The sequence below is a fragment of the Stereum hirsutum genome, assembly GCF_000264905.1.
Source record: "Stereum hirsutum FP-91666 SS1 unplaced genomic scaffold STEHIscaffold_4, whole genome shotgun sequence".
NCBI classification, from domain to species: domain Eukaryota; kingdom Fungi; phylum Basidiomycota; class Agaricomycetes; order Russulales; family Stereaceae; genus Stereum; species Stereum hirsutum.
In genome coordinates, this window is record NW_006763134.1 from 1100339 (window position 1) to 1126879 (window position 26541).

The 26541-nt window shown below is 52.0% G+C and overlaps 10 protein-coding genes across 10 annotated transcripts; 3 read left to right on the forward strand and 7 right to left on the reverse strand.

Moving 5' to 3' along the window:
- Positions 1 to 143: 143 nt before the first annotated feature.
- STEHIDRAFT_166906 (uncharacterized protein) lies at positions 144 to 3286 on the forward strand (the record flags this gene model as incomplete). Its single annotated transcript, XM_007301823.1, has 6 exons — positions 144 to 319; positions 374 to 507; positions 591 to 685; positions 776 to 912; positions 1020 to 1076; positions 1189 to 3286. Exons 1-6 carry the CDS (start codon positions 168 to 170, stop codon positions 3284 to 3286), a joined length of 2673 nt encoding a protein of 890 aa, XP_007301885.1. The 5' UTR covers positions 144 to 167.
- Positions 3287 to 4391: 1105 nt separating this feature from the next.
- STEHIDRAFT_154664 (uncharacterized protein) lies at positions 4392 to 5729 on the reverse strand (the record flags this gene model as incomplete). The annotated part of the gene is made up of 3 exons (XM_007301824.1): positions 4392 to 4595; positions 4673 to 5330; positions 5398 to 5729. The coding sequence occupies 3 exons, from the start codon at positions 5727 to 5729 to the stop codon at positions 4392 to 4394; spliced, it is 1194 nt and encodes a 397-aa protein (XP_007301886.1).
- A 1471-nt stretch (positions 5730 to 7200) lies between these two features.
- Positions 7201 to 8005, reverse strand: STEHIDRAFT_145749 (uncharacterized protein; the record flags this gene model as incomplete). Its single annotated transcript, XM_007301825.1, has 2 exons — positions 7201 to 7443; positions 7520 to 8005. One exon carries the CDS (start codon positions 8003 to 8005, stop codon positions 7694 to 7696), a length of 312 nt encoding a protein of 103 aa, XP_007301887.1. The 3' UTR covers positions 7201 to 7443; positions 7520 to 7693.
- Positions 8006 to 9925: 1920 nt separating this feature from the next.
- On the reverse strand, positions 9926 to 12205 carry STEHIDRAFT_154665 (uncharacterized protein; the record flags this gene model as incomplete). The annotated part of the gene is made up of 8 exons (XM_007301826.1): positions 9926 to 10098; positions 10155 to 10189; positions 10263 to 10363; positions 11270 to 11462; positions 11644 to 11736; positions 11793 to 11977; positions 12068 to 12092; positions 12153 to 12205. The coding sequence occupies 8 exons, from the start codon at positions 12203 to 12205 to the stop codon at positions 9926 to 9928; spliced, it is 858 nt and encodes a 285-aa protein (XP_007301888.1).
- A 447-nt stretch (positions 12206 to 12652) lies between these two features.
- On the reverse strand, positions 12653 to 14361 carry STEHIDRAFT_93996 (uncharacterized protein). Its single transcript, XM_007301827.1, has 3 exons — positions 13905 to 14361; positions 13539 to 13753; positions 12653 to 13403 (listed from the first exon to the last, which is right to left on the reverse strand). Exons 1-3 carry the CDS (start codon positions 14313 to 14315, stop codon positions 13019 to 13021), a joined length of 1011 nt encoding a protein of 336 aa, XP_007301889.1. The 5' UTR covers positions 14316 to 14361; the 3' UTR covers positions 12653 to 13018.
- Positions 14362 to 15682: 1321 nt separating this feature from the next.
- On the forward strand, positions 15683 to 17717 carry STEHIDRAFT_119734 (NAD-P-binding protein). Its single transcript, XM_007301828.1, has 7 exons — positions 15683 to 15938; positions 16016 to 16083; positions 16148 to 16441; positions 16515 to 16582; positions 16718 to 16892; positions 16981 to 17067; positions 17169 to 17717. Exons 1-7 carry the CDS (start codon positions 15890 to 15892, stop codon positions 17424 to 17426), a joined length of 999 nt encoding a protein of 332 aa, XP_007301890.1. The 5' UTR covers positions 15683 to 15889; the 3' UTR covers positions 17427 to 17717.
- Positions 17718 to 18439: 722 nt separating this feature from the next.
- Positions 18440 to 20495, forward strand: STEHIDRAFT_166910 (NAD-P-binding protein). The gene is made up of 6 exons (XM_007301829.1): positions 18440 to 18818; positions 18882 to 19178; positions 19252 to 19319; positions 19447 to 19621; positions 19699 to 19785; positions 19869 to 20495. The coding sequence occupies exons 1-6, from the start codon at positions 18726 to 18728 to the stop codon at positions 20121 to 20123; spliced, it is 975 nt and encodes a 324-aa protein (XP_007301891.1). The 5' UTR covers positions 18440 to 18725; the 3' UTR covers positions 20124 to 20495.
- A 479-nt stretch (positions 20496 to 20974) lies between these two features.
- Positions 20975 to 22751, reverse strand: STEHIDRAFT_145753 (uncharacterized protein). Its single transcript, XM_007301830.1, has 4 exons — positions 22328 to 22751; positions 21744 to 22268; positions 21154 to 21673; positions 20975 to 21089 (listed from the first exon to the last, which is right to left on the reverse strand). Exons 1-3 carry the CDS (start codon positions 22464 to 22466, stop codon positions 21252 to 21254), a joined length of 1086 nt encoding a protein of 361 aa, XP_007301892.1. The 5' UTR covers positions 22467 to 22751; the 3' UTR covers positions 20975 to 21089; positions 21154 to 21251.
- An 830-nt stretch (positions 22752 to 23581) lies between these two features.
- Positions 23582 to 24131, reverse strand: STEHIDRAFT_129544 (uncharacterized protein; the record flags this gene model as incomplete). Its single annotated transcript, XM_007301831.1, has 2 exons — positions 23582 to 23817; positions 23879 to 24131. The coding sequence occupies 2 exons, from the start codon at positions 24129 to 24131 to the stop codon at positions 23582 to 23584; spliced, it is 489 nt and encodes a 162-aa protein (XP_007301893.1).
- A 910-nt stretch (positions 24132 to 25041) lies between these two features.
- STEHIDRAFT_109271 (uncharacterized protein) lies at positions 25042 to 25746 on the reverse strand (the record flags this gene model as incomplete). The annotated part of the gene is made up of 3 exons (XM_007301832.1): positions 25042 to 25163; positions 25225 to 25548; positions 25626 to 25746. 3 exons carry the CDS (start codon positions 25744 to 25746, stop codon positions 25042 to 25044), a joined length of 567 nt encoding a protein of 188 aa, XP_007301894.1.
- Positions 25747 to 26541: the final 795 nt, after the last annotated feature.

Genomic DNA, 26541 nt, shown 5'->3' on the forward strand with positions numbered 1-26541 from the left:
TACGATTATACGTGAAAGACGGAAGACAGGAGGATTGGGCCACACGATTTAGACGCGCCGCCACTTGTCCTCGAGAGCCATTTCAAATTGGGCTTCTCCACTCACTTGCGTTCTACTCACCACATACACGCCACACTCTAGTACTCCTTCTCCTCTCGACACTCGACATGGATGGAGAAGACCCGAACTCTTTGCTATTGCCCGAAATTCACGTCGACCTTCCCCCGACAAGCTCGACCTCGAACTCACTCGATTGGGACGACCTTCGGGCACGGAGTCTGCGTCCTGGCGGGTTCGGTAAGGAGAGGGCGACGATATGGTGCGTCCCATCCACACTCGCCTCTAACGACCGTGCTTACTTACCTGCACACAGGCCCCAACTCTTATGCGTTTCACCACAACCGTCGACAGAGACAGAGACAGAGGAGGAACATGAACTCGAGCCACACCCTGACGAGCGACAGATCAAGCTGGACACGGACAGGAGCTTCGTGCTTTACCCAGTAGGTGATTCCCCTCTTCATTTCTCCCTCTTCTTCCCATTCGTCTGAACCACATAATATGATTCTGAACGCGGATGATGGTCATAGATGAGTCCATGACAGACCGCGTGCAACGACAACAAGAGCTCAATGCGCTCCTTACGAGTATATTCCGGAGACATCCTGGCTTGAGTTACTTCCAGGTCTGTTCTCCTCCTACCCTACCCTACCCTTCATACATCCTACATGTCCTGTGTGCTTTGCTAATCATAATCAATCACGCCGCTAACCAGGGCTACCACGACATCATCACCGTCCTGCTCCTCACCCTCCCTCCGCCCCTCCGTCTCCCCGCCGCTGAGAAATTGAGTCTGCACAGGCTAAGGGATTCGATGGGCAAGACTCTGGAGCCGTTGATTGGATTGCTTAGGTCCGTCTTTTTTGCTCATTTCGTCATTCAATCATAGTCTTGTGGTCCACTCATTGTATGCACGCAAAAAAAAACTGACATGACATGACATGACACCGTTCATCTAGGATCCTCCAACGTCTCCTCCGTCTCGCAGACCCGGCCTATGCGTCCCTCCTCGAACAGTACGTCCCTCCCTCCCCTCCCCCCCTCTTCTCCTTCCCCTCTCTCCTTCCCCTTCCCTCTCCCTCCCTTCTTCTCCCCCCTCCCCCCACTAACCCCCCCACCCCCAAACAGATCCTCCCCCCTCCCCTACCCCCTCCTCTCCCCCCTCCTCACCCTCTTCTCGCACGACATCCCCACCCTGCCCCACATCCAACACATATTCGACTATTTACTGTGTAGGCCGCCGCTTGCGGTGGTTTATCTTGCGGCGGCGGTGGTGATGGAGGGGGAGAGTGGGAGGAGGGGGAGGGTGGAGGGGGTTTTTGGGGTGGGGAGGACGTGTCGGCGTGCGCGGTCGCGGGAAGGTCAGGGTGCGGGTGGAGAGAGGACTTGTCGGCGTGCTAGTAGTGCAGGAGGGGATGGGGACGGGGATAGGAATGGGGATGGGGATGGGGATGGGGATGGGGAGGAAGAGGAAGAGGAAGAGAGGGATGTGGGGATGGTGTTTAGTTTGTTGGCGGGGGTGCCGGAGATGTGGGATGGCGAGGACGAGGACGAGGATATCGACTTCGACGCCGACGAGAACGAGGAAGGCGGGGACGCGGAGGGCGAGGATGCTGTGGAGAAAGGGAAAGACGAACCAGAAGAAATCATCTCCCTCGACTCCGAAAGCGTCACAGACGATCAGCATCACAGTCCCGAGCACGAACACGAACACGACCAGAACTCTCAAAACTCTCGATCTTCCTCACCACTGATACCGACACAAATACCCCATCCGGACGATACCCTCCTCAACGACGACACCACCGCCTTCTCCGACGAGTCGCATCCACATCCACAATCCGACACAGACGGGGAGACGGAGGGAGAGGGAGAGATAACCCTCGTCGGGACTTCGCCGTCGCCGTTCGTAGATACAGAGGATCTAGCCGACGAGATGAAGGTCAAGGTCAAACCTGTACCACCACCGTCACTAGGAGTAGACCCCGTCGTTACGGATGTTCGGGCGGTCGGGATCGAAGGCGGTAACAAGGCTGAGTCTGCTGGTCCGCCTGGGTTGGGAAAAGTGGTGGAGGTGGAGGTGGAGGTGGATGCGGAGGAGGTGGAGGGTGAGACGACTGCTGGTTCGTCTGGGGTGGTGGAGGTGGAGGTGGAGGTGGAGGACCCAGATAGGAAGGAAGAGGAAGTGGGAGAAGAGGAAGAGGAAGAGGAAGAGAGAGGAGTCGACCCGGCCGATATACCCCTTCCCCACTCTCGCGCACCGTCTTCTTCGCGTTCGCGTTCACGTCCACCGCCACCAGTCACCGTCACTAAATCCGCACCTCGCTCCCGATCGTCCTCTTCCAAATCTACGCCCAATCCCACATCTACGCCTAATCCCAAACCGAAACCAAACACCACACCCAAACGCAAGCCACAATCAAAGAAAAAACCGCGTCCCCCACTAACCCTCACCTCCCTCCTCACCCAATCCGACGCTCTCATGGCCCAATACCCGCCCTCGCACCCCGCGCTGCATCTCCACGAAACCATGGGTCCGAAGAGCGTCGTGCGGACTTGGGCGGAGCACGATTTTTCACTGGGGACGACGTCTGCTTCTTCTTCTTCTGGTGGTGGCAATGGAGGTCAAGCCGTCATGAGCGATGGGCATGTCCTGAGCGATGCAGAATGCGAAGAGATAGTGAGGAGTGGGAAGATTGAGGATGTCGTTCTTCCCTGGGATCCATCCATGGACGAACCCGAGCAACCTTCTTCTGGGCGCGATGGCGACTCGGACTCTGAGAGCGAGGGCGAGGGCGAGGAGCATGAAAGGTCGTGGTTCGGGCTCGGGGCACTCGTTCGCCGTCCGCATCTCCGTCATCGTCACGGACACGGTCGTCGTCCGTCCACCTCACATCCGGACGAGAAGGGCGAGAAGAGTGAGAGTGAGAAGGCGGGACCTAAAGAGAAGAAAGGCAAGCCCAAACGACCCCGGCGCAAGCTCCGAAAACAACATCGCCCCTTCTTCGGTGCGCCCCGTGGAGTCGAGTTCGATAGACGAACGATGATCGCGGGCGCGGCGTTGGTGCTTGGGGTCGCTATGGCGGTTTATGCGTCGAGGGGTGGCGGTGGCGGTGGTGGTGGTGGGTATGGGAGGGGGAGGATGGGCGGTGTGGGCGGGTTGGTGGGGGTTTTGGGGGAGATGTTTGGGGGTGAGGTGGGGGGTGGGAGGGGATTTGGGATGTAGGGTGAGGTAAGGTACGGGGGGGTGAATGCCTGAGAGGGAGATGGATGTCGCGGGAGGAGAGAGGGTGAGATGCAGGATCTTCGGCGGCGAAGGTCTTGAGACTCGGGAGGAGGACGGTGGGGGCGTACCCGTACACTATGCACATTCTAGTCTACTTATGCATCTTGGACAGCTATAACATATGTGGATTACTTATACCCCAGGGATTTCCACCCGTGACCTGGCTCGCCTCAGCAGAGTTTGAGAAATACGGCACGGGTGTGGGTGGTATAAGTCTACGAGCGCCCGAAACGAACGGGGGCTCTAGATAGCTACTCGAAGGACTTTGTGATTCTTCGAGTTCGTTTTGGTTGTCGACCATTCAGAGCAATTGGTGGAAGTAATTTGGTCTTGGGTAAGCGTTGACATGGGGCCCTATAGCTACTGGCGCTCAGCCGTCACGGTATTCGACCCATACGTGCCACGGTACCACCAAAATCAATGCAGAGTAATAGGAAAAACCTGCGTGGTCCGTCTAGCAGGGGCTTGGATTGGAAACCATCTAGGAGAGATATCGAAATGGTACTGGTTCGGTGGGAGGCTGTAAGCAAGTTACCATGGTCAACCGCTGGCACAACAGCATATACTCGCTCATAACTAGCGGTGTTAACGCCAGTGTTAAGCCTATGGCGGTCAGAGGATATGTTTCGCGTAGCATAGAAAATGGAAAACAAATCTGACCCCGGCTTTGTGCTCGACTGTCGTCCGTTCAAGCAGTGCTCTCTGGGGTCGGCACACGTATCGCTCCGAGTCGACGCCGCTGAAGACCAAATTCTTCGGACATGATGCTTTCCCTCAAAACAATCAGATTGAACACAGAAGATGTGATAGTTCCATTATAGTCTCGCTACACCCCCTAGTAGTCGTACATTGAAAGATAAAAAAAAAAACCCAAATAAAAATACAACAACAACGTTCGAATCATCGCCTATTGTCCCACGTCAGCGGCCGATAGTACGTGTATCTATTATGTTCGTTCTCGCAAACTGTCCATGGGTCCTGGGCGTAGTCACGGTGTTGACTGATTCCAGACACTGGATTCGAATCGAACGAACAGTGTTCAGCCTTACAGCCTTGGAGGAAAAGAGTAGTGTGCGGACGTACTAATTCTGAGATTCTTGAGCATAGGGCGTATCGTAGTCCAGCGGTCGACGATCTCCTCGGACCGTTCGGGATCCTTGCGCGCCAGCAGCGTGTTCGCAGTGAAGTCGATCGAATGGAGTCTCTGGAAACGAGGCAATACTGCCTCCAACTCGGCCAAGCAGGAGTCCTGTACAGGGCCAGAGCGGTGAAAAGTCAGGCTCAGGTATCGGCGATTGGGGTGCAATAGGGAGAAGGAGCACTCACGTCTGGCTCGACTCGTTTCTCGCGCTTCCATGGGCCGGGAAGCTTAGCGCGGTATCGAACGTTCAAGAACTCGAGTTGAGGCGCGATTTTCGCCAAGTATTCGAGGACTGGTTCGATCGTCAAAGGGGATCCTGGGGCTCCACGTACGTACGATAGGTGTTTGATACTTTGCGGCAACATCATCATCTTCTCGTCCCTGTCCACGTTATTCTGACCGGGCATCCAGACCTCGACGACGCTAAGAGAAGGAAGAGCTGTCCCAAAGCAGTAGAAGTAGAAGGCCGGCCCCGAGAAAATCTCCAGCTTAGGCAGCGATAGAGCAACAGGCATCGTTCCCCGGTCATCTTCGAGATGGTATATCGGCGAAGAAATGTTGCCGATGTTGACATCGACGAGCTCGGGGTGCTTGTTTAGAAACGCGCATAGGACGACGTGGTTGACCTTGGGGACGCGCAACCAGAACATTCGTAGATTCTTCAGCTTGGCTCCGCGAAAGAAATTGACCGGGCTGATGGCATTGGGCCAATTGATGGACAGATGGTCGGAGTGTATGTCTAAGGTGACGATGTTCGGCACGCAGTCGTTGCGGAAGATACTGCCGAATGCTTCGGCGAAGGTCGCACCAAGCTCGTCAGAATGCGTCTCCAGGAATTGGTAGCTAATAGCGTGTAAGAAGTTTTGATTAGATGATCTGCGAGGAAGAGGGATGCATGCGGATTCCCGACCTGAAATCATAAATGGCGAGGAACTGGACATGTTCGCCATGCTCGAGGGGACCGAGGAAGGCCTTGCAAATACGTTCGACCCGCTTTACGTCGTCGGCGGTGAAATGAAGACCCCCGCAGAAGATCTTCGTGGCAAAGTATATAGGTCGAGAGTAGACGGCGCAGAGGAGTTGAGATGTTGCCTTGAGTGCAGGGACGTCTTCCTCGCAAAAGCGCCCAAGCTCTAGGAGGAGCTCCGGAGGGAGGCGCAGGAGGGGAGGCGCTCTGCGGACGAACCTAGGGCTTTTGCGTGTCCGGAGGACCTGGACTTGGGATCGCTTTCGTTTTCCCATTGTGGAGTGTCTTGAAGAAGGTGTAGTGCGTCTATCGAGGTGTGTGAAGGAAAGGGATGTTGGAGCTCGTAAGGTGTGACGTGAAAGGGAAAGACGTCGTCTGCTCATCGATGCCTCGACCGGACGCAGAATCTGAGTTTGAACACGACACGGTCGTACGGCGTCCCCGTCCCCACACTTCGGCGGTGGAGAGATATCGTCTCGGAAGTCGTATACGCAGACTGCATTCTGAAGATTGAACAGGTCAGGAATGACATTATAGACCAATGGAGGCAGGAACTTGCCTTGGGTGGTCCCAAATTCATCTCTGTTGTAACTCAATCGACGAGGGAACCCGACAATCGCGACAGGGAGGGATGAGCCACACTCAGGTAACGCCACCCCAGTCATCGCGACAGGCTATTCCACCCGGACATTTCCCCCAGATATGATCTTGCTTCCACTGGCGCATGAATAAAGTTTGGCTGTGACTGTTCCTCCAATCGTCCTTTCTAACGCGCCTCATCCACATCTCAGAGCACTCCATCGACCCGAGCTCATAGGCTTTCGAGCTTTCTATGAGGCCAGCAGCGGAAAGGGTGCATTTTTTCGGACTCTTGACTACCATGGTCGAATGTCCGAAAAGCAGGAACAGGTCCAGAGGTTGAGGGCCGATCAATTCATGAGGATGCTTGACAAGCTATATCATGACAGTACGTGAGCACCACAGTAATTGGATGGGTAGAATGCTACGTACGTACGCCATCCAGATCGGCAGTAACTCATCGGGGAAGACTAGGTGTTTAGAGTAGAGCTGCGAGGCGGGTATAATGTCTTCTGTGCACCAAGGCAGGCGAGGGCGGTCGACTCCACCATGACATACATGATCCAAAGTTGAGGAGATGCGAGCCTCACCTTGCTCCCAAAGGCGAAAGATACTTGACGAGATGGGGTGACCGATACATGATACATGCTTTGTGGAGGGGCTTCTGGATATATTCATGGGCTATTCCTGCTCTTTCTCCCATTTTTTTATTGGAGCTCTTGGCTCGACCGAGTCGCTGATTGTTCGATGAGCGTAGACGAAAGCATTAGTACAGGCAAACGCGCAGAGCGCTTGGGATCATACCAATACCTTCTCCTGTCCTAGGAAACTCTACCTGGCGTCCCGCCATGGGGCAACATTTCATTTTATTCACTATCCCGGATCTGATGGAGGATTTGCATCTATCCTGATACTCAATGGTGGTGAGTAGATGGTTAGTACAGATTAGCATGCTCTGAACGCTTGCACTGAGCTCGAAGGCTTCATTTTTAATAGTCATCTCTCGTCCATATTGTACATGCATCTGATCCTATTAATATGTTGTCGACTCATCTAGAGTTCACATATACCGGCAGACAAGATGGGTTTGCGGGGAGCAAACAGAAGACTTCGACGCCATCCGCAAACCCATCTTGTCTGCCGGTATATGTGAACTCTAGATGGATCATCAATGGCACTCACTTTCCCCTTCTCATCGGAGACGTCGACTTCGGACTCCTCCTTCCCGCCTCGAATGATTCAATCTTACTCGAACCGTACCAGTTTCCCCCCTCTGCGATATCGGCGTGGTTCGCCCATCCAAGCGTGGTGCCCCTGCCGTTTATACGCACAGCGAGAACGGGAGTCAAAATCGGTAACGATTGACGTAGGAGTAAAGTCGACCAAGATGTTCCGTGGGTCAACGTCACCCTACACAACAGCAAAGGACATCACAGTCAGCTTTTCGTAAGTGGCCAACATAGGATAACGAAATGGGAGGGCGTACGTGCACAAGTCCAAACCCATGAAGACGCTCGAGATCAAGCTTTATTCCATCGAGAAGACGTCGAAGGGATCACCATCTTTGACTGTTGTATCCAGCGTCTTCCCGTGTCGTTGGAGGAGCATACCACTAGACAAACCATCCTTGTGAACATATCCAAAATACTCTCAAACATTCCTATGTGGTCCATAGTCCGCGCCACGTCAAGTCCGTCTCCACAAGCATGCTCTCCGGAATCGACAGACCCCAGTCTATCGGTCTATACTGCTTGATGAATGTTTTGTTGGGGAGTTGGAAGGAGGCTGGAGTAATTTCAGAGGGGATAGCAGGGTAGTAAAAAGACCTAGGTATCTTGAGGAGACTGGGATGGGGTTGGTTTTGTTTTTGCCAGTAGGAAGGTTCCATCGAGAGGTATCGGTAGTGGAAATAATCTTGGCCGTCGGTCCAGAGAAGGAATCCAAGAAATGAAGTGACCACGATTTCGTTCATGCCTCAAATTTGAGGACGAGGAGGCGTAGGGGGCTTTTTTTGGTTGAAAGTGTCCAGCCAGGTTCTTCGGTTGCAGGGACCTGACCCGGCCCGGAACCAAGGTTTCGCTCAATTGGGTGTCAACCTGTGGTTTCACATAACTGACGGTGTTCAGCGTCATGACTCGAAGTGGGACTTCGCGGAATGATTTATACCATGGTCTCGCGAACATATTTATGTTACCATAGCCCACGAACCACGAATCGTTCGGAGTTGGCAAGGAGTTGGAGCCACACTCAGACTGGCATGAAGCGGAAAGTGAACATCCTATCGTGTCACAGGTACATGTTTTACACAGCAGGCCCTCCTCTCAACTCAAGAATACCTCGCCACATTGACCACACAGCGTTCTAGGTATGTGCTTTTTCCTGGGATTATACTGCTTTCATCAGTCCGTAATTACTTATGAACGTTCTTCGAGTTGCCAAAGACGTGCCCTCTAGCACCTGACTCAGGCTAATGCCAATCGATCTGATTGCAGGCTCGCTCCATTGACCCAAATTCGCCAGCATCTTGGCCACTTCTGAAGTCGATCGGGGAGGGGGTAAGTGCGCTCGAATTATTGTCGACTGTCATTGAATGGCCTAATGGGAGAGAGCAAGAGCAGGTCTTAAGGTTAAGTACCAGCCGGTTTATAAGGAGGTTGGGCAAGCTATATCAAGAGTTCTTCAGTGCCGTTCTAGATGCACGGATAGGATAGTGACTTACGCCATCCAAATCGGCAGTAGAAGGTCGAAGAATATTGAGTGTTTAGGAGAGTACTGGGAAGAGTGTAGCTCGTCGTCAGTACTGCAGGAGACAAGGGTGTGTGAGGATGGTGCGGAGTCGCGGCATGCACGGCACAGAGCTGAAGTGGTAGTGCGACTGACCTTGCCGCCAACGATGAGGGATACCTAGCGTGTTGGAAACGAGAAGAAGAAAACATAGATGATGACCGGCTTCTTAGATGAACGCATAGGAAAGGTACGCACCACACCCATAACGATCATAGCAGACGACAAAGCGATCATAATGCTGGGATAGATAAATATCACAGCGGGTTCTTCAATACGCATGACTGATCAAGCAGAGATGTACCCACACGAAGTAGAAAATACCTTGAGATCGGGGGTTAGAATCAGCGATGGATGGTACGGGCGATCAAAACTACTTGGGCCTACCATCACGAAGAAGGACTTGGAGCACGGTAAACCGACCAAAACGACGCATGGCCGAAACATGGTCATGACTTCTTCGGTATGTCAGAGTGGCGATGAATAGGTCAAATGTGAAGCACAGAGCCGGGTTTATGATCTGTCGGCCTAGTTTGACAACAAAGATTCCGGTCATCGGTGAGGCGTAGGTTTGGCACGGTACCGGCTGCTGACTTTCCACGTACCGCTGTTGAAAGACGTTGCATCAGTAGGAGAACACTTTTCATCAGTCGTTGGCCCTTACACTACGAACAAGATTGGCTCTGGCGTCAGCAGATGACATCTTGATGCTGTTCCGAACATGCTGTTGACACCTCTCGTGGGAGTTTGTAGGAAGAAGTCGAGCTGCTCATCAAATATCGTTGTTAGCGCAGGGATGCTGAGAATCGTATGAGGATTCACCTACATAGAAAGATAAGATGACCCGGAGAGTCACAAAGATGGAAGAAACGATCACCACTGTTTTGCGTCTTTCGTACAGAGCATATACCCTCAGAGACATGATGGCTTCGGGTGCGAAGAGTCAGTGATCATGATCCACGTAACCGGTGATGTATAGGTCGCTATTCTCTCACCTCCAGATAAGCATGTCCCAACGGGTATGAGAAGTTGCATTATATATCCGAGACACTTACAGCTACGAAATTTGAGGTCAATCTCCGACTCTTCTGGGAAACATACTAGCGACTCACGTATGATCTGAGCTATCGCCAGGAAGAGTGGCTATGCACCAGAGTGATAGATACATGAGAAACATATATCGATTGAGGAGGAAGACGATGGAGCAGAAATTGGGTTTGTGGGACCAGACAACGGACACTTCAGCGGGAAGGGTTGCCACAAAGTCAACCAGCCACAGCGCTACAACGTCAAATAGTGAATACATCTGAGCAACAAGATAAAGAGTGGGTGCGCACTAGTAGCCGTCACTAGAGCGTAGTTGCCGATCATCCTGGTAGGTTGCAAAGGTGATAAGTCAGTTTATTGAACGCACGCAGGTTGAACCCTTGTGGCGGATAACCTACCAAAGCTCTCTGGCGAAGATTTCCTCTGACGAGACGTGGATCTTGTCAAATACCATGGTGCTTTGATTCGAAGGCTTTGGCAGAAGGCGTGCGTTGAGTCTCTAGGGTGTAATTAAACGTATACACCAAGGCATGAGAACGTTATATACAATCTTGCATCTATGGAACTCTTGTCAGGTAGTGGCGTCTCAATGACAGGAAGCACAGACCTAGTACCCAGGAAATACAATAGCTGTGACCGGTACCACAGTTTCCCGAAGTGGACGCCTGTTGTGTAACATTGTGTATTTGGTGAGTCCATTATGTATTCGGCGAGTCAAGCTAGTAGTTTGTACGATGTTCACCGTAGCGGGCTTGTTCATTGTGATCAAGACATCGTTGTGACGCATACTAGTCCTTGTACTCGCGTGGCCGTCACATGCTGGGCTGTAGAGACTCGGTGAGTTTGCATATCAGTACGGTCTTCTATGCTCTGCAAAATTAATCAGTGTCCTGCCATGAGAGAAAGTGAAAAGTTTCAGTTCGATCAGTCTGATGCTGCGAGCTGAAGAACTGCTGTGAAACGAGAGGGAAAAAAATGACGAGAAGGGTGGATCCGAAGTGGTTGGCGGGAAAAAAGAAGAAGTGGGAGGATATAACATGATGCTGTGGTTGGCGTACGAAAATAGTGAGGTGTATACATCGCCTTTACGGTCCGAAGAAGGCGTCAACCATTGGAGGGAGCATGGAGGTTAGCCTGATGCGCGAAACAGTCCCAACCGACTTGTGGAGTTGTATCCAGCGGAAGAAGAATATGCAGGTATGGTCAATGAGAGACGGAGCGCTTGTGTTTAGCCCGGATTGTACTTCGTTCTCAATTGGTCTACCTCGTTCACATTTTTCATGCATCTGATTCCATCTCATCAGCTCATCTAGATTTCACAGACAGTCCGATATTAGTCCGACGAGAAAGAAGATAGTGAGAAGTTGGATGCACAACTTCGAGCAATGTAGAACGGTGCCCTCACCTTCTCTTTCCTCTCAGGCTTCGCGATCTTATTCCTCCTTTCCGCCTCGGAGAGTCGCTGCCCGATCTTATTCGAGTCATACCAGTCACTTTCCTCCTCCGCCATCACAGCGCCGTCCGTCCATCCAAATGTACCGCCCTGCCCGACTATGCGCTCGCCGAGCGGGAAACAAAAGACATCGGCCATCAGCACACTAGCGCCAGTAAGAGGAGTCAGTACGTGCGTACGTGCATAATTCCAATGCTGTAAAGGTGTTCCAGACCACATCTTATATCATCGAGGATTGCTTGCATCCTAAGAAGATCCCCGTCCTCGACTGCGCCTCTGAGCGCCGTTTTTTGCCGCTGGTAGCCCACCCATCCTTTTGAACATACGGTCGATATTCGCAGATATTGCCATGTGGACCACATATCCTAATCTTTTCACAGACACGAGCCTCGTCAAAGACAGTCTCCACCAAAGAGGTGCTTTTAGGCTTCTATCAGCTCGAACGTCTTGACGGAAGTATCGTTTAGAAGCAGACGGATGCTGTAGCGAGGGAGACATCGGAGAGAATTGGAGGGCAGTGAAATAATCTGGACATTGTTTTCGTCGGTCGAAAGTCCCACCAAGAAGGGCACCTGTAGTAAGAATGGCAGTCCCCGCCATCGGTTCAGAGAAGGATCCAAAGAGCAAAGTGCCCGCAGTTTTGGTCCATGCTTCGTAGCACTGAAGTGATCACAAACGTTTAGGGTTAATGGTACGGTCGCTCTTTGTGTCTGTCTCCGAGTTGTCCGAGTTGTCCGAGAAGGAACGTACCTTGTTGAGTGACTGAGCATTGGTACTGAGATGAGTAGCAGATCAAGTAAAGGCCTATGTAGTCACCGAAGCAAGTAGATCGCACCCGTAAAGAGCGGCGACGTTCGAAAGGGCGGCGAGAGCTAATGAGTTCAACATTGCGCCGGAATGGACAGCGGCCACGTTGACGGGCTGGCGCAGGGGTTTTGTTCCATCCTCATGCGAGATCCCGGGTCCTGCATAATAGGCCTGCACACAAGTCTAGGGACCAGGAGGACCGGGAAGAACTACTAGATATTCTACCTCTAGCGGACCTTCAAGCTTCAAGTCGAGTCGACGCAATGGCCCAGCTTCAAGCTACCAGTACTAGCCCAAACACCCCTACCAGAAATGACCGCAACAGGAGTTTCGAGTGGGATACACCAAGTACCAACCAAGTACGTGACACCGGTGCGAGGAAGAGTCAAAGCGGACACGAAAAACAAACAAGCTGGCCGGGCCGGTGGTTCTTCTGCTTCCGATAAATTATCTTATCTTATCTTATCTGACCGCCTTCCAACGAACTCAACTTGATCAAATATTGGACATTGCGACATCTCGTCAAGGGGAGAAGGTGACTGGAGCTACGCTAGAAGAATGGGAGCGGTGGAAGGCAGCATACGCGATATAGACCACAATGCAGTATCACAATGCAATGAAATTGGACTCAACTTCCGTAGGAAAGAAGGGGGTAAGAGAGATAAATGTCGTATATGTAGACTGTCTATGAGATTCTGAGTATAGTCAGACGAGAAGAGAGGCCGTACTATGGTTAACTAAATATCGCCATATCACAACAACAAGATAGCATACGAGGAAAAGCGGAGGAAGAGATGATACAGGGAAAGAGAAGGAATGTCTACGGTCTAAATGTCGAACAACGGTATCCCAAAGTATGAAAACAAAAGTAGAAATAGAGTGACTCCCACAAGCCTAGTGCGCAACCTCATCCGCCTTCGCCTCGGCCTGAGTCTTCTTCTCCAATACCTTTCCAACGGCCTCCTGCACCCGGATCTTCGCGCTCTCCAGAACAGGCTTCACCTTCTCCTGTACCGTCTCTCCCAACTTCCCCACCTTCTCGTTCAGGGGTAGGTCCGAGGTGACGACGGCACGCAAGTCGGTGATCGTAGATGAGATGCCGTCTTGGATGGGCTTGAACGATGCTTGGAGATGGGCAGGGAGGGCAGAGGTGGATGATTGGAGGGATTGGAGTTCGGAGATCATGGTGTCGGAGAGGGCGTGTGCTCTGGTCTGGGCGGCCACGAGGGATGAAGACGCAAGACTGGAGATGGAGTGAGCGGTATCGGTCGCACGTTGACTGGAAGCAATCATGTCAGATTAAAGTTAAACGTAAACAACGGTGAGACACAAGTTGAAAAGGGGATATCAGAAAGGGAAAGGTATAGGGGTGTGGGTGTGGGTGGGGAAAGATAAGAAAGGCCTCGGCGCTTACAGGAGGACAGACTGCGACTGCAGTTGTTTGAGTTGATCGTTGGAGTAACCGTACAGTTGGTCCTTGAGGTCGAGAGAAAGAGCATAGGCGCGTTGATACTGGTACTTTGCCTCGGCAGCCGAGCCATTGCCGTTAGGGGTGGAGGGAGAGGCCTCTGTCGACTGGTGGATACGCGAGACTGCAACGGCGAAGTAGTCGACGATAGGGGCGAACCTCTATTAAGGTTTCCGCGAGCGTTGATGGCAATTCGCCGAACCACAATAGACATAGCCAACCCCACAGAATGCAACCCCACAAGATCATCAGCGTTCGATTCTCGCTGTGGGATAGGAGAGGTGTGGGATAGGGAGGGAAGGTGGCACGTACCTGGTCAATACCCTGGGCCACAGCAAGTGCAGGGTTCTTCACCCGCTCATCGATTGTCTTGTTCGTACCGGCAACGACACTATCGCTCTGCTCCTTTAGATCCTTGATCATCTGATCAGCAGGAGTTTTGAATGGGTACGGGAACTTGTTTTCGACGACATCGAAACCCTGGTTAGCCAGTCCATCTGCTCTCGTGAGAAGAGGAGCAAGACGGGCTGCGATAGGCTGCGAGTATTGGAGAGCAGAAGAAGAGATTGCCTGTGCGGTAGTGTATGGCGTGCGGGTGTAGGTGTTCGTAGAAAGGGTAGAGTGTACAGCCGCAAGTGAATCGCCGACGACGGGGATGGAGACGAAACGGTTGATTATGGTGAGCTCTGGCGCGGACGGCGCACTCTGAGTTTCGGTCGCCATAAATGATGAGTATAAGAGCTAGCGAATAAGTTGTTGGTGCTGGTGCTGATGGTGTGAGATGAAGAGAAGATTGAATGGAGGAAGAGATAAGGCGAAGATGAGGCTCTATATACGCATTTTTCGAGATTGCAATTCAGACTGACGTGCGCCGCGCCTGGAAGGTGCGTCTGGCATGTGATTCCACACGATTGGCGCACGCCTTCGTCGAGCAGTCCAAAGCCTCGAGGCCTTGAACTGGGCCTCTCCCGCTCGCCTCCGCATAATCAGCTGCGTCGGTCTCAGAGGTTTCCCAACAGTTTTTGTCGCTGCGCATATGCACAGACGTGGAGATTTGTTCGAGGACATTCGAGGACGTGGAGGGAAGAATCACATGAAATCGGCGCGAATGCAAACCCAGCTTGAAGTCGAGGTAACCCCTAACCCTAGGTTGGGTGTTCACATCTCAGATTTGTCCCCGACGTTCTTGCAGATCCCTTTCATCTTGTCTTCCGTCTAGGAACAGCTGACCGCAAGTTGGCCTTCGGAATTGCTCGTCCAATAACGGTGAAAGCCGTTGCCGCAGGGTGCCTGCTTGATCTCTTCCAGTTTACGGCAACGAATACGGGTAACAAGTCGACACCGAAATAAAACAACCTTGGTGCGCCGACTGCGAGTCGTATTAACGAGTACTCTCCATGGGGTAGCTTGTGTAGGACCCATGCGCAGTCGATGAATCACGATGTATACGTGTCTTGCGTATCTTTGTTTCTCTTAAAGATCACTATCACTTATTGATTGTGCATGCCACGATAGCAGCCACCACACCTCGTCATCTTGCAGTAGCCCCAGAGCTATCGAAGGCGCAATACGTTACGCGCAGGCCGCTTACTCCTTCGTTTCGACTTCCATTCGCGCCTGACCTCCTTCTCATAGTCAGATGCTGCCTCTCACAGCTTTGGAACTCCCATAGTAGTCTCGCTGGGAAACTCGAGACGCAGATGAATCTTTCCTGTACTACCAATGCATGTTCTTGCGAATTAACCTCCTAGTGATGATGCATTATGTTTGGCTTGAGAACGTTACCTTGCTCGGTCCTTCACATGCATTCTTCTAACCGTGGGGTCTTTGACGCAACTTTGACGAGATCGGAAACTCTTCTGCTCTCAACCTTACCTCGATGGGGATCCCGAGCTCGGCAAGAGATGCTCATTCACCCCGGACTCCAGGGAGATACTACCTTCACTGTAAGACACTCCAGTCTAAGTGCTTTCTTCCTCAACGGCCTCTTGGTCTCAGAAAACGAAATCAATTATCCGGCATCTCCGTCGGAAGAGCCCGTGACGAACGTTTTGTTGTCCCCTTCCTCATTCGAGCACTCGCCTCTGCCATCCACCTCACCAATTCTATGTCATGGTTCCAACCGACTCATCGGCTATGTTATATTACATAGTCCGATCACAAGTGAGAGTATTTACCGTCCCATCACGGCCATTGCTGTTGTCCTGTGACTGCTATTCAGGGGAGAGTGGGACAGATGAAACCCGATCCATCGTGAGATGTACGATGGGACTAGAGCTAAAAAAAGTCGATTCATAATGTATTGGATCAACTCAGGAGGAACTTATTCTCCCAACCCGAGTCTCAGTCAGCCCTTTCTTATCTCTGTTCCTCTTCGTCCTCCTGGGCTTCCGTTAACATGACCTCCGAACTCCCTCTCGTAGTCGTATTTGGTGGAAGTGGCTTCGTCGGAACGTCCATCGTCAACGCTCTCCTCGCGAGTAACGAATTCGTGAGTGTGCTCTTCGCCCACCATTTCGCTCCCGTATGTTTACTAACACCCCTTTCCGCCATAGCGCATCAGAATACCTGTCCGCCCGACCTCCACATCCAAACCCTCCGTGGCCAGACTCCTCGCCTTAGCTCCTGTCAGCATCGTCTTCGTCGACATCGCCGTCGCCTCTACCTCTCTTCTCAAAGAAATCATAGCGGACGCGGAGGTGGTGATTTGCACACTGGAAATTTATGACCAAGTGGACTTGCAGAAGAAGTTGGTCGACATTTGTGTGGAGGTGGGGACTGTGAAGAGGTTCATACCGAATGATTGGGCGAGTACGGGGGTGAAGGGGGTGAGGTGGTTACATGACAAGGTCAGTTGAGCTGAATAATTCTGGTGTCGTCATGTTAGATGAAATGGTGTTGACCTTGTTCCTTTCCTCGTAGAAATTGGAGGTCAGGGAGTACGTGAAGAATTCAGGCCTTGGGTATACGTTCATCGACACCGGCTTCTGGTGCGCATAATCCAGCATTCACCCCATTCCGAGTCATGCCACTCCCTACGTCTCCTCTCTACAACCCACATTCACCCCTAATCCAATTACCCCGCACGAGCAACGGCCGCTCACACCTTCCATCCGACGATCCAGGCACCAAGTGCTCTTCCGTCCACTAACGCCTACCGGTCTTAAATACCCCATCTTCTGGGAAGCCTCGAAGAACGTCTACAACGGCGGAACCGTCAAGACCGCGTGCATCCACCATGACGACTTGGGAAGGTCTGTTGCAAGGATCATTAAAGACCCGAGGACGCTGAATCAATATTTGAGTACATGTCTCGATCTTTTGCAAAAGTGAGAAGTGCTAATAATCTTCATGTTCATGTGGCGGTGGCGGCGTCGCTCATTGGCAGGTCTTTGTATGGGCACAGGAGGTGACGCAAATGGAGTTGAATGCATTAGCACATGAGCTGGGCGATCCTAGTCTCGAATCTATCCCCGTACGTCCATTATTATTACCTTCTCTTCTCCAAGCGCCGGTGTACCTCAGTTGCGGCCGCCACCACACTCAACGCTGACCACGATCACTTCAATGCCACAGCGTGACACAGGATACGTACTCTCCAAGATCAAGGAAGCTAAACTCGGGAACGAACATCAGATCCTCGCCTATTGGCAGTACCACCGCTCCCTCTGGATTCTCGGCGAGAATGTCGTCTCTAACGCTGTAAAAGCGGAGTTCGGCGGCGCATTGGATACGCAGGTGTTATATCCTGATATGATCGCGGGATTGCGAGGTGTGAGGGAGAGCGCGGTGGAGTTCTATGCGCGCGCAAAGGAGAGTTTGGAGGTGGCGTGAGTTTGCTATGGGTTGTTCAGGACGGCTGAGTCTTGTGGGTAGCAGGTAAGATGGCAAAGTATGAAATATGGGATTGGGAGGCTGAATGGACAGGAAAGGGCAAACTTGAACTGAGGTAGCCGACGTGCGGTTGGGGTATCTTTCGTCGGTACGATGCCGCGACTGAGAATGGTTCCATGCACAGACTGAATATACTCCTCTTCGTCGAGCCTTTGGCCGACGTGGAGAATGTAGGTTGTTCTCTGCCACAGTCGGCGCATAGCCTGTTGCCTACCAGTCTCTCTACTCGGGATGCCGCCGCTTCATGAGCTTTGTATCATACAGCAGCCTTGCATGGGGATCCTCGCGGTGCAGATGAACGGTCCCTGTACTAACCCAGTGCTCTTGCGATAGAGCGCCATGTTATTATATCCCATGCTTGGCTGAAGAACGTCTGATCTTTTTCTCCGGATTATCGCTTGCAAACAGGCCTTCTCGTATTCTTCTTGGCACAGATCCTAATTCGAGTCATGCCTGGAGTGACACGACTACGGTGCCATTTACTAGCCCACCAGCTCCCCACAGCGGATTGGCATACAAGTGCTTTCTTGGTGCTTTCTTGTGTCCGTGATGTCCTTGACAAGATTGGGAGCCCTTCTATACTCGACTATTCGCTACCTCGGCGTCCGGAGCACTCCGAGCATCTTCACGCCCCACTTATATCGACCTCGTATTCTGCTCTTTTGCTAGTTCTCTTCCTGCTCGATAGAGCAGAACGCTGGCCGCTGCTCTGCGTCGTTGAGGGCACACCTTGGAGACTTACTGCTATCTTCGCGGGATGCAGAAAAAGATCAGTCATCTGGCATCTCCGTCGGAAGAGTCGTGGCTGAGTAAGTCCACCGGACTCCACCCCCTGACAAAACGTTACCTTTCCGGAACCCTCGTCTCCCACCTTCACCTCATGATTTTCTCTGCGATAGTTCTCAACAACTTACTAATGAATTGTTGGTTATATCATATTGCCTGATACTTAGTCGCCGGTGCACCGTTGGTCCATCACGACCATCCCGACCATCGTCACAGCAGGTCACAGTCCTATCAGGTCCTGTCCCCGCCGACTCCCCGGTATATGACGATGGGGAGGATGGAACGAGATTCAATATGTGAGATGAAAGATGGGACTCAAGTTTAAAAGCTCGTCCATAATATTCTGGACTAATCCAGAAGAAATCTCATTGTCTTCACTTCGACGAACCTCCTACCTAAGCTCAAACAGATCTTTGATACTTGTACTCCTGCTCGTCCTGCGTCTCAGTTAACATGGCCTCCGAACTCCCTCTCGTAGTCGTATTCGGCGGAAGTGGATTTGCCGGAACGTCTATCGTTAGTGCTCTCATCGAGAGCAAGGACTTCGTTAGTTTCTCTTTTGCTCGCCCTTTACACCCTTGTCATCACTGATGTACCTGTCCGCCACAGCGCGTCAAGATCCCCGTCCGACCGTCCTCCATCTCCAAACCCACCGTCACCAAATTCCTCGACTCAGCTCCCGACCGCGTCAGCATCGTCCCCATCGACATCGGCACCGCCTCTCCCTCTGCCCTCAGAGAAGTCGTACAAGGCGCAGAGGTAGTGTTGTGCACACTGGTCTATGATCAGGTGGACTTGCAGAAGAAGTTGGTCGATATCTGTGTGGAGGTGGGGACCGTGAAGAGGTTCGTGCCGAGTGATTGGGCGAGTGCGGGGGTGAAGGGGGTTAGATGGTTGTTTGACAAAGTCAGTTGGGTTGAAATGCTCTGGGGTTCTCGTGTTAAATGGACGAGTGTTGACCTTGTTCCTTTTGTCGTAGAAATTGGAGATTAGGGAGTATGTGAGGAACTCAGGTCTTGGCTATACCTTCATCGACACCGGCTTCTGGTACGTACAATCCGGCCTACGCCTATATTTTCCTACGCCACCTCCTCTGCAGTACACATTCGCCGCTTACCCATACATTTTGCATGAAGTAAGTACGGCTACTGACACTTTCCATCTGACGATTCAGGCATCAAGTCCTCTTCCGTCCACTGACGCCTGCAGGTCTCATATACCCCATCTTCTGGGAAGGCTCCAAGAACATTTACAACGGTGGAACCGTGAAGACGGCGTGTACCGACCATGGCGACATGGGGAGGTTTGTGGCAAGGATCATTAAAGATTCGAGGACGATGAATCAATATGTGAGCGCACGTCCCAGTATCCTGAGAAGTGAGAAGTGCTGATAATTTTCTCCTGGCGGCGGCGGTGGTCATGGTAGGTTTTTGTTTGGGCCCAGGAGGTGACACAGTCGGAGTTGCAGGCATTAGCACATGAACTAGGCGATCCCACCCTCGAGGTCATACCCGTGAGTCATTATTCTTACCCTCTCCCTTCCGAACACCTCGACGCCACCATCGCAATGCTGATCGCGACCCCCCTGGACCGCAGCGTGACACCGAATACGTCCTCTCCAAGATCGAAGAAACCAAACTCGCAAACGACTACGAAAGCCTCGCCTACTGGCAGTACCACCACTCCCTCTGGATCCTCGGAGAGAATCTCGCCTCTAACGCTGTGAAGCCGGAGTTCGGCGGTGCATTGGACGCGAAGGTGTTGTATCCTGATATGGTCGCGGGGTTGAAAGGTGTGAGGGAGAGCGCGGTGGAGTACTTCGCGGGCGCGAAGGAGAGTTTAAAGGCGTGAGCCTGTCATGTGTTGGCGGCGAGTGGAAGTCGTGGACAGGAGAGCTGAGCCCTGTGGCGGCAGGAAAGATGGAGGTATACGAGACATGGGCCCGAGAGGCAGAACGGGCGGGAAACTGGGAACGAAAGACACCTAACTGAGGTAGCCGACGTGCGGTTGAGGTAGCTTACGTCGGTATGATACCGCGACTGAGTAGTGCTCCGTGGACAGACTGAATCTATCCCTCTTTGGACGAATCTTTTTGGCCGAAGTGGAGAATGCAGGTTGTTTACATGCACCGAAGCGCCACACTGCCTCGAGGAACGCAAGATCCCTCGAGCCTTCTCTTCCACGACAGCTCTTCAAAGCCCTTGAGCGGGCCGAAGGATTCTTCTCATTCGAAGCACTAACAGAAGTACAATGTGCGACATTCATGACGGGCATGAGTGTCGTACACAGCGAAAAGACGGCTGTGATTGACAACCATGAGCATAGTCCTACAGAATCGCATCTCAAACTCGTTCTCATCGTGTCTCATACCATCCGTATCGCGGCCTTGAAACAGAGGAATAGACTCTATTCCTCCAAGAGAGGAAGCGCTTCAGCGAGCACATGCATCCATGGGATAAAATCATTACAGATGACAGATGATCAAGGCCTTTGTAAAGTGTTCAGTGCGAACGAAGATCAAGAAGTCAGGTCTCAGGGGAGTATCAGAGATGAGATGTGAGTCGTCAGTACGACCTCAGACTGTTGCTGTTCATGGCCATAGGCAATAAAACCCTCTTCGGAATGCATCTCACCGGGTGGCATTAACACGACTGGTCGGACGATCATGAAAAGGATCAGATGTCGCTGGTTTCGGATGTGTTGATAGACAAGGATGTGAATTCATGAGACCACAAGGATCCATGTACTCTACATAATGACGGTCCGTGTTCTCCATAAATAGGCGAAAGGTATACAAAGACCGCAAAGTAGCGATATCTGTGAATCGAAAGCAGATCAATCAATTCTCCTTCCATCACGGGACACACAGCTGAGGTCTCACCTCAAAACGAATGACATGACACCGTCCCACCACACAACCATCACTGACATCGGAAACAGCACGATCTCACCGCCGACCACCGAACCATCCGACCCTGCCTACCCACTCATCAATTCTCGAGTCTCTCTAGGCCTCCGACTTCTCTTCTTGCGCCGCCTCCTCTCCCTCTCCCGCTCGCGGTCTCCATCAACATTAACGTCACCACTACTCTCACCACCAACAGCCTCCCGATACGCAGGCGATGGATCAACCTCCCACTCCCTCTCCCTCATCGCCGCTTCCCCTCTCGCCTCTTGCTGCCTCAGCCAATCCTTCGAATCGGGCAGATAGCCTCGGACGTATTCAACCGGCATCGGTTGTGCGGAAGAGAGCTCTACGTTGTCGGTGGCTGAAGAGTTGCGCATCGGGGCTCCGGAGATGCGAGCGCTAGCAGTGTTTCTATTGCGGGCGGCGGGCATGATGGGTGGTCCTTTCTCATTGATGGGGGGAAGCTCGGGGGGACGCATGAATTCGGGCATAGCTACATAATACCAAGGATTAGAACGTACGGAAAAGACGACGAAGTGAGTTTATAAATGAGAGAGACATACCAGACACGTGAGTGAGGAACTCTGCAGATGGGCGAGCTTGCTGCTTCTGGCGTCTGCGTCGACGAATGAAGAATATGCCGAAACCGAGGATGAGGAGAACGAAGAGTAGACAGCCGATGACGATGCCAGCGATCTGACCAGGGCTGACAACGGTGCGAGTCGAAGCACCTTCCAAGGCCGCCGATGAAGGTGGGGGAACAGTCGCACTGGTAGAGCTCGAGGGAAGGCCCAAAGTCGGAGAAGAAGAGAAAGTGAAACCAGAATCCGGTGTTGTCGAGGAATCGGATGGACATGGAGTGATTACGAACTTATGGAGGATTATTTGTGTCTGGGCGTGCCCAGGGTTATTGGGATCGAATTCGGGGAGAATCAAGGCCAACTGATGGTTATCGCAAGGTATCCCCTCAACGTCCAAGAGTTTCTGTGGTCCAGGAACTACATCGCTCGACTGGGTGGCATTAGTATCGAGGGTGTACGTGGTCGGGCTCGATCCAGTGACAGTTCCTAACGCGATAATGCCAACACCTATGCACGATTTTCAGTCGAATCTCAGGCACCGAACTACAGAAACGAAACGAGCATACCTTTAAACGAGAGTCGTACAATGGCCTCGTCATTGCCCGTTGTTGTGTAGTGAACCGTCTTCCCTTGTTTCCCAGGGACCGGCTGCCAGTTTGAGCTATACGAAAGACGGGTTGTGTCGCTACTTGGCACGTCGCCCATAACTCTAAGCCTTGACGGGGAGGAAATCAGGACTGATGCTCAGCACCACGTCGCGCCCAGGCAAGAGGGTATAAGTGTCGAAAAGCAAAGGGCGATGAACTGAAATAGAAACAAAAGATGGACGATGAGAGATGGAATGACGGGTCCCTGCACCGCCAAAGACTACGGCTCCCGCTCTCTCGCGAAGTCCAAAAAGCGGCACGCTCTGGCAAGCTCGAATCAAGAGGACGGGAGCGCTACTTAGCACAGGCCGGGACCACAAGGGAAGGAGGATGAGCGAGAAGAGGGCACAAACATTCCCTATGCTGTCTGCTACATATGCAAAGGTGCCATGATATATCAGAACCTATCAGACCTCATCAAAAGGCGACCGGCGAACCTTGTAGGGATTTCGTATTAAGTACATAGCGTACAGTCAGCGGTCTGGAGAGTTGAATTGTGCGGTGGGCGATGGATTTGAATTATTTGGTGTGAGCGCCGGTAGCATGACGACGGAGGGAAAAGTTGAGGTGAGATCTTTTCCGTCCGTTCATCTGCATCAGTATTTGATGGGGGCGTATGACGGAGCGTGCCGCTGGAATGATATGCTCGGAGAGCAAGAAGCTTGACAGGGGCCCGAACTCGAAAGTTCGAGCTGTCCAATTTTGAGGATAGGACACGTGAGACCTAGAAGACCGTGACATTCTGTGAACAGACACACTATTCATGGGAGAAGTCTGGACAGGCACGTAGTATCAGAATCATAATCTATACCCTGAGCGGTGCACCAAACTTGAACATCATATTAAAACTCAGTTGAGATTACGACAAGGAGAACCATGCAAAGGGGCCGTGATTGTTGTGGCCGACGACAACTCTCGGGGGCGCTTTGTTGGAAGAAAAAGGCCATAGGGCGCACACACGGCGAACTGGCGGGACACAAAACCAAACAGAGTGTTACATCATCCAGCTTCCAGAGCGAGCAAATATACAATACACTGACCATGCAAACGTGTGGGTCAGCACAGTGAAACTCTCCATCATAAAAAAGAAACTCACTGGATGACAAAACACTGGCGATGAACCAAACACATCCCACAACACTGAATCTCTCTCGATCTCACGCCTAATGCCATCTATTTCTCAGAAACATGTTCTGTATCTCCAGCGGGGGGTTTGAAGACGGCCGACGTCGGCGTGTAGGTGGGCGCGAACGGATCGGTGTCAATCTTCGGACTACCACCAACCGAGTTGTACGAAGACATGGAGAAAGCGACGATGGATGGGGATTCAGTGCGATTTCGGGTTTCCGTCAGCCTTCGTGCTGGTGGGAGGTGTGCGGATCCCGGCATTGAAACGGGCGAGGACAATCCTATTCCGAACGGCATACGACCTCAAACGCTGGCCTTATCGAATCGAGATATAACACGCACCATAATCCAGAACACTTTGCCTCACGATTTGTTTCTGAGCCAGATATAGTCGCTTCTGGCGACGCGCGCGCAACCAAAAGAACAGCGACAAGCCAATCAAGATAAGGAGGGCGACAACACCCAAAACAATGCCGACTATTGCACCAACGGGTAACGATTGCGAAGTGGATTCAGTGGGGTTCAAAGGAGTGGACGAGTTGGCGGTTGGTATAGAATTGCGAATAGAATACGTCGTCGTCGCCGACACCGACATCGGTGGCTAGGACAGAGGGGAGGTCAGGGTAGAGACAGTGGTGGGCGTTGGGGATGACGGCCGGCAGCAATTTGACGTTTATGTATTCCTTCGGGCGGTATTTGCGCGCGGACTTTGCATTTGATGGACAGAGTACACAATTGGGGTACGTCTTACCTTGCATGGAGACTGATGCCGTGGTAAGCAACCCGCAAATGATCCGTCTTCCGTGCATATTTCTCTATGTAGTTCGGCCAGAAAGAAATCTAGCTATAAAACCTAACATGACCTCTCAAGATAGTCCTCCTACGGCGTTCGTGCAGGTGAGCAGGCATCCTTCCTGAAGAAAGGGGAAGGTGTGACAGCCGATGGATATTCGGTGCCAATAGGCGTGCATGTGGGGCCACCGACTTGTTGCATCCTCCCACTGGGAGCTTGAATATGACGCGTTCATTTCCATACATGTTGCAGATGGTCGAGATTGAGCTTCACATAGACTTCTTGGAAGTAAGGAAATAACAAAAAAGGGCAGAAAAATATGGGGATAATGCCTCCACCAATCGGACATATCCGAGGATTCATACTCCGCGATCTGTCATTCGCCGCCACCCGAGAAACGTCTTCAGCTGGCCTTCACCCAAACTCTCATCTTGTCGCACTAGTACTGGTGTAGGCTAGACAACAACCGTCAAGCCTCTGGGTTGCTCTATATCTGCATGACACAGTGTTCCTCTTCCTTAGATGACCGCATATGACTTGATTATGCGTCTCCATCTGGTCTCAGTCCACATCTCTTTTCTACCGGCTCGAATTGAGCATCGAGACCCGCACACACTAGACTAAGTATGGGGCTGAGAGCACGAAATGAGGTTCATTTGGATGGCCATTGTATACTCAGGTTACTACGAAGACATGGAAACCTCGTCCCCCTTCAGACGACGGTTCGATTGACTGCAGGATTCGCAGACTCAGACAAGTCTATGTGCTCCATGTCCTCTGTGCTCGAATCTGAATCCGAATCGTCCTCTCTGCCTAGTTTCTTGACGTCGTCAACTATGATTGGGCGAGTATCATCAGCACGCCACCAAAGCAACAATAACGGCGATGGACGTACTTGTCATTGGATGAGCATCGGAGGTGCCATGCATGTTCGGGAAACTGAGCTCGAAAGCTGGACCATTGTTGAGCTTGTAGAATTGCGAGCGCGGTGACATCCCCGCTTCCGCATCACTCATCCTCTTCTCCTCCGCTTCCTTCTGTGCGCCCCCGGACTCGTTATTCGACTGGCGGTTCCGATGCTGACGCGGCCACGGCATTCTCGGAATGAAGAATCGGCGTTTAAGGATCGATTTCTCTTGCGGGTCGATACCGAAGACAGTCTTCATAACGATGGGGTAGAGGTAGAAGTAGAAGAAAAGAAGGATGAGGACGCTGGCGACTACAATTACAGCAACTAGTGCGTGCGTCAGTTGTCATATATATGTTTACCGCTGGCGAAGCTCAAGTGGGACTTACTAGCGGGCGGGCCCAGAGGATCGACATGGATATACGTGATTTCACCATTGACGTTCGGTCCTACCGCCACTTTGTCAATCATTGTGACGAGGCCGCCTGCGTCTTTGGAGAGTTCAGGCATATTTGGTTTGGCAAAATGGTAAAGAACGTGGTATGTAGAGAGTGTGGGTGTGTTAGAAATGTGAAGGGGGTATAGCTGCGGCGGCGAGCAGAGGCTGGGCGGAGCAGTGAGTATGGAACGGTGAACAGCCAAAAAGCGCGCTCTTTGCCTTTTATATGGACTTTGTGAAAAGGGATGTGTGCTGACGTTCTGATTTGTATACAGATCATCTCGAACTTGGCTGGCGCTGATCCCATACAAACGCTCGATCTCGGAGGCTTGTGCCGCTTTCACCAGTCGCCTTTGAGTAGTGGTTTGTGTGCCTTTTAGATCCGCGAATTATGGCCTCTTTTTCGGTGCTATCATAGAACAAGTATCTTGTGCTTTTCTGTGAATATCTGCGACGATTCCCTTCCACCTCATGAATATCGCGTGAGCCTCGACTAACATTTGCGGATTGTGGCCCATTGTGGCTCCTCTTTCACAAAACACGTGCCAGGCGCGATCGTCCAAGTTGTTCACTTAATCCTTGCTTTTTGGCTTTCCATGCCATGTTATACACGTCCAACGATACGGCTCCCCGTGAAGTTTCCCGCCCGTATACGCAATGGGATGTACCATCCTCGTATGGGGATGCCCGTACGCCGGGGCTTACTTATCAAGCCACCAAGAGTCGAAGCGAAGAAGAACATGTTCACCTTGGCTATCTGAGCGCTTCGTGTCCTACTTCCGGTTCTTCTAAGGCTATCAAGGACCGCACCGGTTTCTTGTGTAGTATGACGCATCATACCTGGGGAAATCTGCATGGCCTCGGCT

Bases quoted from the DNA above. Each gene is read 5' to 3' on its own strand.
- STEHIDRAFT_93996 (XM_007301827.1), bottom strand. From the start codon at position 14,315: ATGGCGACCGAAACTCAGAGTGCGCCGTCCGCGCCAGAGCTCACCATA. The intron at 13,754-13,904 runs GTACGTGCCACC...AAACCTTAATAG, and splicing joins TGGCCCAGGGTATTGACCAG to AGGTTCGCCCCTATCGTCGA. The intron at 13,404-13,538 runs GTAAGCGCCGAG...GATTGCTTCCAG, and splicing joins CAGTCGCAGTCTGTCCTCCT to TCAACGTGCGACCGATACCG.
- STEHIDRAFT_119734 (XM_007301828.1), top strand. From the start codon at position 15,890: ATGTATTGGATCAACTCAGGAGGAACTTATTCTCCCAACCCGAGTCTC. The intron at 16,442-16,514 runs GTCAGTTGAGCT...CTTTCCTCGTAG, and splicing joins TGAGGTGGTTACATGACAAG to AAATTGGAGGTCAGGGAGTA. The intron at 16,583-16,717 runs GTGCGCATAATC...CCGACGATCCAG, and splicing joins TTCATCGACACCGGCTTCTG to GCACCAAGTGCTCTTCCGTC.
- STEHIDRAFT_166910 (XM_007301829.1), top strand. From the start codon at position 18,726: ATGGCCTCCGAACTCCCTCTCGTAGTCGTATTCGGCGGAAGTGGATTT. The intron at 18,819-18,881 runs GTTAGTTTCTCT...TGTCCGCCACAG, and splicing joins TCATCGAGAGCAAGGACTTC to CGCGTCAAGATCCCCGTCCG. The intron at 19,786-19,868 runs GTGAGTCATTAT...CCTGGACCGCAG, and splicing joins CCACCCTCGAGGTCATACCC to CGTGACACCGAATACGTCCT.
- STEHIDRAFT_145753 (XM_007301830.1), bottom strand. From the start codon at position 22,466: ATGGGCGACGTGCCAAGTAGCGACACAACCCGTCTTTCGTATAGCTCA. The intron at 22,269-22,327 runs GTATGCTCGTTT...AATCGTGCATAG, and splicing joins TGTACGACTCTCGTTTAAAG to GTGTTGGCATTATCGCGTTA. The intron at 21,674-21,743 runs GTATGTCTCTCT...GGTATTATGTAG, and splicing joins GTTCCTCACTCACGTGTCTG to CTATGCCCGAATTCATGCGT.